A 7,611-nucleotide genomic window follows, 5' to 3' on the forward strand; every position below is an offset into this window, starting at 1 on the left:
AGGAAAGGAAAGGAAAGGAAAGGAAAGGAAAGGAAAGGAAAGGAAAGATGGGAAATAGGAAGGAAAATGGGACAGGAAAAAGGAAAAGAACTGGAGTTTCCCCCTCATCCCCTTGCACTCCGTGGAGCATCTTGGTGCGTCTCAGCACCTGCAATTCCTGAAGAAAAGGGGCCCTCAGAGCCTGTTTTTCATCCCAGCGCTGGGAAAAGCCCTTGGAGAGCTCTCTGCCGGACACTGAGGACTCACTGACCCCACGGGGCTGGAGCAAGAGGGTCCCGAGGGGCTGGAAAACCCCTGGAGCGGTCGAAGGGAAAAGGAAGGTGTGGAAAGCAGAGCTCCAAGTGCCAACATTCCCAGAGCAGCTCTCAAAGCAGGAAGTGGTGGGAATGTTCCCTCCAGTGCACCGGGAACTGAACGAACACCACGGACAGCTCAGTGCGCTCCGGCTCGGGACCCCCGCGCCCTCGGGGGCTTCTGGAACCCTCCATGAGCCTGGGAAGATCCCGGATGGATGGAGAAGAGCTCCAGGCCAATCCGGGGGGTCCCACGGGGTTATTGCTGAGCGGAGGCATCATCTTTGTGCTGAAGGGGTGGAGAGAGGCCGGGGGCTCCCTCCGAGGTAGAAAATACTGTCCCCGAGACTGGAAGCGTGGAGAGGAATTCCAGGAGTCTGGAATGCCGTGCCACGGGAGGTGGGAGGTCCCGTTTGGGTTTACGGAGGGCAGAAACTTCCCAGCCCGGAGGTGGCCGTTCCGAGGGGGGGCTGCCATTCCCCACGCCGGGAATGCTCCGGGACCTCGGCAGGGCCGGGATGGGGTGTCCCTGAATATTTAGAGTCGGGGGGGGGAGGAACCCCCCGACTGAGGCCGATCCCTGTGCCCACCCAAAATGCTCCGTGGGCGGGTTCTCAGCTTGGCTCTGCTCTCTCCCAGGTGGAAATTCCACAAGAGGCCGGTTCTGCCTTCGGATCTGCTCCCAAAAACTCAGCTTTTGGGTCCTGAGCGTCAGGAACACGACGTCGCCGGCCAAATGCGGAGAAGATCGGGAATACCGGGCGGTGACAGCCTGGGAGAGAACCCAGGGAAGGCTCTGGAGGTCGCTGTTACTGCCACGATATTCCCAGGCGCTTCCAAGCGTGGCTGGAATGTAGGGCCTGGATGAGGAGATCCCGGCCGGGGCGAGGAGCCGGCGGGCGCGAGCGGAGCCCCGGGAGCAGCGGGATCGGCGGGACGTGCGGGGGATGCGGGGGGGGGGTCGGTGTGCTGGCCAACGGGATCCCACGGGAACGGCGCCGCTGGAACGGCCGCGGGAAGCGCTTCCTACATCCCGAGGGGAAGCTTCCGGCCGCTCGCCGGCTTCGCCCTGGTCCCGCCGGAGCTGGAATACCCCTCGTCGCTGCCCAGGCTCTGGAGGCTCCCGCGCTCGTCCGAGTCGCTGGGGCTGCTGCTGCTCCAGTCCAGGTCGGCCGGGAGGTCGTCCGTGCTCTCCACATCCACATCCATCTCTTCTGCCGGAGGAATGGGAACGGTTGGAGTCCCAGCAGGGCCGGACCTCCCGCCGGCCGTCCCCCGGAGCGGGGTCTCACCTCGGTCCGAGTCGGAGCGCTCGGAGGACAGGCTGGAGCCGATGCTGTCTATCCTGACCCGCTCCATTCCCAGCTTTTCCAGCTGCCGCTGGAGGTGCCGCTGCTCCCGCTGCAGCTGCTCGATCTGGTGCAGGGCTCGGCGCTCCAGGTCCTCCAGCTTCTGCGGGGGGACACACGGCACCCTGAGCCCCGGGATCCCGGCAGGGCCACCACGGCTCCCGAGGGGCTCCCAGCTGGGCATGTGGAGCTGTATGGATTCCAACTCCCCCCATCGTGCCAGCCCAATCCCAGCCCTCCCACAGATATCCCAGCCCAATCCATCGCTCTCCCAGTTATCCCAGCCCAGTGTCAGCACTCCCCATTATCCCAGCTCAATTCAGCACTCAGTTATCCCAGTCTGATCCCAGTGCTGCCCAATTATCCCAGCCCAATCCCAGAGCTCTCCCAGTTAACCCAGCCCAATCCAGTGCTCCTCCATTATCCCAGTCTGATGCCATTGCTCTCCCAGTCCTCCTAGCCCAATCCCAACCCTCCTCCAGTAATCGCAGCCCAACGCCAGCACTCCCCATTACCCCAGCACAATCCAGTGCTCTCCCAGTTATCCCAGCCTAATCCATCACTCTTCCAGTTAATCCAGCCCACTGTCTCTGCTCCCCCAGTTATCCCAGCCCAATCCCAGCACCCCCCAGCCCCACACCCCGTCCTGGGGGGCTGTTCTCATCTCTGCCCCCCTTCCCGGGGCCGCATCCCGGTTTTCCCGGCTCACCTGGATGTGGAGCCTGGCCCTGGTGAGGAGGCTGAGGGTCGTGTGCCGCCCGGCCGCCGCCCCCAGGGGCACCAGCCCCTTGAGCCTCTCCAGGCACAGCCGGAGCTGGGCACGCCTGGAACGGGAGCAGCAGGATCAGCTTCCCCAGGGAAAACTGAGCTGGGGGGAGCTAAACCCAGCCAGGGGCCTTCCCAGCCTCCAGGGGCTTCCAGAAACTGGGAGAAAACCATGGCCAGGCCAAAGGACACCTTGGAAAAACCTCGTGGATAAACCCTGCGGGCACCCTGGGCTGTCGGGATGATCCCTGGCAAGGAGATGCCAATGACCTTGGAATTCTATCCACTTGTGTTCATTGTCTTCCCAAAAATCTCCACCTCAGGAATGCTGGTTGGTTCCTGCTGAGGGCAAAGCTGCCCAGGCTGACACCCAGCTGTAAATCCCTTGGGAGCACTTTCTTTCCATACTTTTATTAGGAACAGGGTTGTTTTGGATTCAAAGCAACACCAGATCCCTGTGGGAGCACTGACCACGGTCCAGAAATCCTCCCTCTCCATGTAACATCCAGGTTTTCTCCACATTAATATGTAGGACATTAACACCAAAGGGAAACTCTGGCTCCATGAGGAAATAAATCCCTTTATCTGCCGATAACCAGGATGCTCCCAGCACACCCCAGTTTCCCTGTGTCCATTGCTCCAATCCCAACATGTAGGTCAGATCCTTGGGAGTGGGTTGCAACACCCATCTCTGAACCACCTGATCCTGGGCAGCTCCATACTGGGATTTTGCAAGGACCTGCTGGTCTTGTTTGGGATACACTGGGAGTAAACAGGGATTTCCTCACCCAAAGGACCTCGAGATGACAACACAGGCAAAGAAAGTGGGATTTACTCTTGGGATAAATCCCAAACTCCAACTGGCTCAAAGATGAGCCTGGGGAAAGATAATTTTCCTCACTAAGTGGAGTGGGAATTGGCTGAGGAGATGGATATCATTCCCAGCAGTCAAGGACAAGGAATGCTTCAATCCTTGGTGTCCTTTATCCCACCTCTTCCCTTCCACCCTCCATCTCAACCCATCTCAGCTGGAAAACCCCTGGAAAAGCAACAATTCCTCCAAAACCCAGCTCCTGACAAACCTCCAGCACTCACCTATTCTTTTCCATCTCATTGTGTGTCGACCTGGAAAAGAAGGAAGAAGTTATTACTTCCTCTGGCTGATTAGGGATTAACAGCTGAGATTAACATGTAGGAATTAGCAAAGGATCTGCAAACCCGGGGGGCTTCCAGAGCTGCTCCAGAGCCAGGGATGGTGAACACGGTGGGATGCAGATGGGGGAATTGCTGGACAAATGGAAACAAAGGGTCAGGAAAGCTGGAAAATGGGATTTTAATGCAGAGAGGGTCAAGCTTTAGAACTGAGATTGGGATTAACGGTGGTACCAGTGATGGGAAGTTGCTCCATCCTGACTCTGGGCAGAGCCTGGGTGGGATCCCCAAACTGGCTCAGAACACTCCAGGGACCGGGAGCCTCCCAACCCTCGCCGGCATCCAAAGCCCATTCCCGTCTCCAAGTCATCCCTCAAATTCCAGGAAGACATGGAAAAAACCCTTCCCTGTGTCCAACAGGGAGCAGCTCCAGAGGAGATTCTGAACACGCCGCTGACACGTCACATCCACAACAAATCCCCCTGGAGCTCCGAATTTCCACGGAGCTGGGAAAAGATGGAAAACACAAGCTACGAAATTCCTGTTGAAACCTGGGAAAGAAGCCACAGGAGGCCCTGCTGCCCATGTCCCAGGAATGATGCTCGGGGAAGAGCTGATTCCCTGGCCACAGACTCCCTAAAATCTCTGGAGGCCTCAAGAAGCTCCACTTGACCTCAGGAAAAATGTTGTTACATGGCCTGAGAACTTAACGGTGGGAATGAGCCACAGGTTGTTTGGAGAGGGATGTCTGCTGGGATGGCCCCATGGGATCTGGGAGGGCAGGTTAGTCCCAATGCTGAAGGGAAAACAAGGGATGGATTGAAGGGAAAATGAGTTGATGTGCCAAAGGGAAGAAAAAGGGATGCTACTGAAGGGAAAATGAGAGATGTCAAAGGAAAACAAGGGATGGCAGCAAAGGAAAAGGGGGGATCCCACTGAAGGAAAAACTAAAGATGCCACCAACACAGCAGCAGCAGATGTTCTCCAGGGTCTCCTTCACTTTGCCAGCAGCATTTCTTGATGGATCACCCAGCTCCCGAGGCTCTGTTGGCTTCCCAGTGCCATCAGCTCTCAAAAGCCCTCACAGCCCCAAAAATGTTTGAGCCAATAAATCCACGTGTTTCACCCCCAGCCCTTCACCACAGGGCTGTGACAGGCTGCAGCCTTCTGAGCTATTCCCTTGATCCTAACTTATCCAAACACTTCCCAAACACAGTACATACAGGGATGAAGCTCTCATCACCCTCACTAATTACAAACCCATTCTCTCTTCCACCTGAATCTTTCCTGGAATGGTTGTTTTCCCTTTTGCTTTGCATCCACCATCACCAATATTTAGGAAAATATCAAATAATTGATGAATTTTACTTTTGGATAAAATAAACAGGGACAGAGGGGATGGCAGCTTCATCCTGGAGCAGATGGAACATATCCACATGCTCCCTGATCCTTTCCAGAACGATTTCATACCCATGGATTCCCTAATTACAATTTCCACTAATTAAAACTTCAGCTGATCACCAGCTTTCCCTTCGGAATGTGGGGTTTTTTTCCCTGAAAAAACCATAACAGCTTGGTCTGAAGTGAACAAAATCCTCCGAGAGGGAAACCTGGAGCAAGTCCGGGCAGGACAACCCCCCGGATTCACCTGGAGCCTGTTTGAAACAAGAGCCCGAGGCCTCAGCTGCCTCCCACCCCCCTGACAGCCCAGGACACCTGCGTGGGCGGGACAGGGCGCAGGGAGAACCCCGGGAGAACCCCGGGAGAACCCCGGGAACCAGGGCACGTGTGCATCCAGGTGGATTTGTTCCGGCGGCTGCCAAAGGTCGGCGCAGACGGGGCTGCTCCCGACCAGGAAAGAAGTGACAGACGTGGTGCCATCCCCGCCTGGCTCCTCCCTGGCACCGTCCGGCGCCAGTGACGTGTCGGGATGAACCCGCTGCCCCTCGGAGCTTCCCTGGGCTTGGAGGCACAGCCCGGAGCCAGCCCTTCCCAAACCAGCTGATCGTTCCCCCTCCACGGCGATCCGAGGGAATTTTGGGATGTTAAAGTGAAGGAATAAAGCACGAGGGCGACTCCTGTTGCTCCTGGGATGGTGGGATTTGCTCCTAAAACTCAACGTGGGTGAATGGAGCCGATTTCAACTTGTAGGAAAGGTGGTTTAGGACTTTCAGGTTTAGGACTGAAAATCAGCAGGAAATAACAGGGAGGGACGGTGGAGAGGAACAACCAGGGAGGGATAACGGGGAGAAAAAACCAGGCAGGGATAACAGGGAGGAACAACCAGGGAGCAACAATAGGAAGGCTCTGGGTGGATTTCAGGGTGGATAATTAAGGAAGTGACAGGAGGGTCCCCTCCAGCCCTGCCAGGGGCCCTCTGACAGCAGGACCTCACTGGGCCTGGTCCCCTGGTGACAGGAGGGTCCCCCCAGCCCTGTCACACACCCAGTGACAGCGGGGCCTCACCATGCCCCGGTCACCCGGGGACAGGAGGGTCCCGCCCACGGTGTCACACACCCGGTGACAGCAGGACTTTGGTGGCACCAGAGCCACACCCAGCCCTGTCACACAGCTGGTGACAGACAGGCCTCACCAGAGCCTGAGCAAACAGTGACAGGAGGGTCCCCCTGGCCCTGTCACACACCGGGGACAGAGGGACCCACCAGGGACTGAGCACCCCCATGACAGAAGGGTCACCCCAGCCTTGCCCCATGTCTGGTGGCAGCAGGACTTCACAGTACCCCAAACCCACGGTGACAGGGGGTCACCCCAGCCCTGTCACACACCTGGCGACAGTGGGACCCAACCAGAGCCTGGTCACCTGGTGACAGGGGGTCACCCCAGTCCGGCCACAGGCCCTGTGACAGTGGGGCCTCACCGGGCCCAGACACACGGTGACAGGAGCCCCCCAGCCCTGTCACACCCCCGGTGACACCAGGACCATCCTCAAACACCTGGGACAGGAGGGTCTCCCTGACGTGGTCACACTCCCGGTGACAGTGGGGAGACCCCAGAGAGCCCGGTCCCACAGTGACAGGAGCCCTCCCAGACCTGTCACACCCCCGGTGACAGCGGGGCCTCACGGCCCGGTCCCCTGGTGACAGGAGGGTCCTCCCGGCCTTGCCGGGAGCCCCGTGACAGCTGGGCCTCACCGGGGCCTGGAGGGTCACCCCGGCCCTGGCACACCCCCGGTGGCAGCGAGGCCTCACGGGCCCGGTGCCCCGGTGTCAGGAGCCCCCCGACCCTGCCCGGCAGCCCCACAACGAGCCCGGCCCGGTTCCCCCCGCCCCCTCCCGGTGCCGCCGTCACCTGCCGCCGCTGCTGCTCCTGCGGGCCTTGGCGCGGCGCCGCGAGGCCTCCCCGTCCTTGCCGCCGGGCCGCAGCGAGGCGTAACCGTGCTCGGCCTCTGCGGAGACACAACGGCGGCCGCGGGTCAGCGCGGGGCCCGGCCCGGGGGCACCGGGGGCAGCGCGGGGAGGGGAGGGGGTGTGTGTATGGGGTACCTCGCTCCCGCCGCTCTAGGAACTCGGCGGCCTCCAGCAGCATCTGGATGCCGAGGCGGGGGGGGGGCGGCCATGGCGGGGCCGGGACGGGCCGGTCCGGCGGCGGGGGGGGCGCGGCGGCCTCTGCCCGCCCCGAGCGGCCGCTCCTCCAGGCCCCGCTCGGGCCCCGCCCCCGACAACGCCTATTGGCCGACGCTAAGGAAGACCCCGCCCATCTCGGTCGCTCATTGGTGGGCGTTAAGGGAGGCCCCGCCCAGCGCCCGCACGAGTGGCGGTGATGGGGCGTGGCGGCGCCCGAGGGCCACGCCCCCCTCCCGCTGTGATTGGGTGAGAGAGCCACGCCCTCGTGCCATTGGTCCGCCCACCCAACGGCCCCGCCCCGCCGCCGCACGCGCTGCCGCCTGACTCACTTCCTGCCGCGCAGCCAATGGCGGGGCCGGACGGGAAGGGGGCGGGGCCTCGGATTCGATGCAGGGGGTCCAACGTGAGACCCGCGGGGACCCCCCGGGACAGGGACAGACCCCGGGACAGGGACAGACCCCGGGACAG

General features: G+C 60.5%; 1 protein-coding gene across 1 annotated transcript; it reads right to left on the reverse strand.

Moving 5' to 3' along the window:
- Positions 1 to 1,299: 1,299 nt before the first annotated feature.
- Positions 1,300 to 7,120, reverse strand: LOC113941008 (max dimerization protein 1-like). The gene is given in 5 exon segments (XM_027632165.1): positions 1,300 to 1,745; positions 2,352 to 2,466; positions 3,503 to 3,532; positions 6,869 to 7,053; positions 7,055 to 7,120. Coding segments are annotated over 5 exon segments (807 nt in total). The 5' UTR covers positions 7,106 to 7,120; the 3' UTR covers positions 1,300 to 1,319.
- Positions 7,121 to 7,611: the final 491 nt, after the last annotated feature.

The sequence above is a fragment of the Corapipo altera genome, unplaced genomic scaffold (genome assembly GCF_003945725.1).
Source record: "Corapipo altera isolate COAL_440 unplaced genomic scaffold, ASM394572v1 128014, whole genome shotgun sequence".
Classification (NCBI taxonomy): Eukaryota; Metazoa; Chordata; class Aves; order Passeriformes; family Pipridae; genus Corapipo; species Corapipo altera.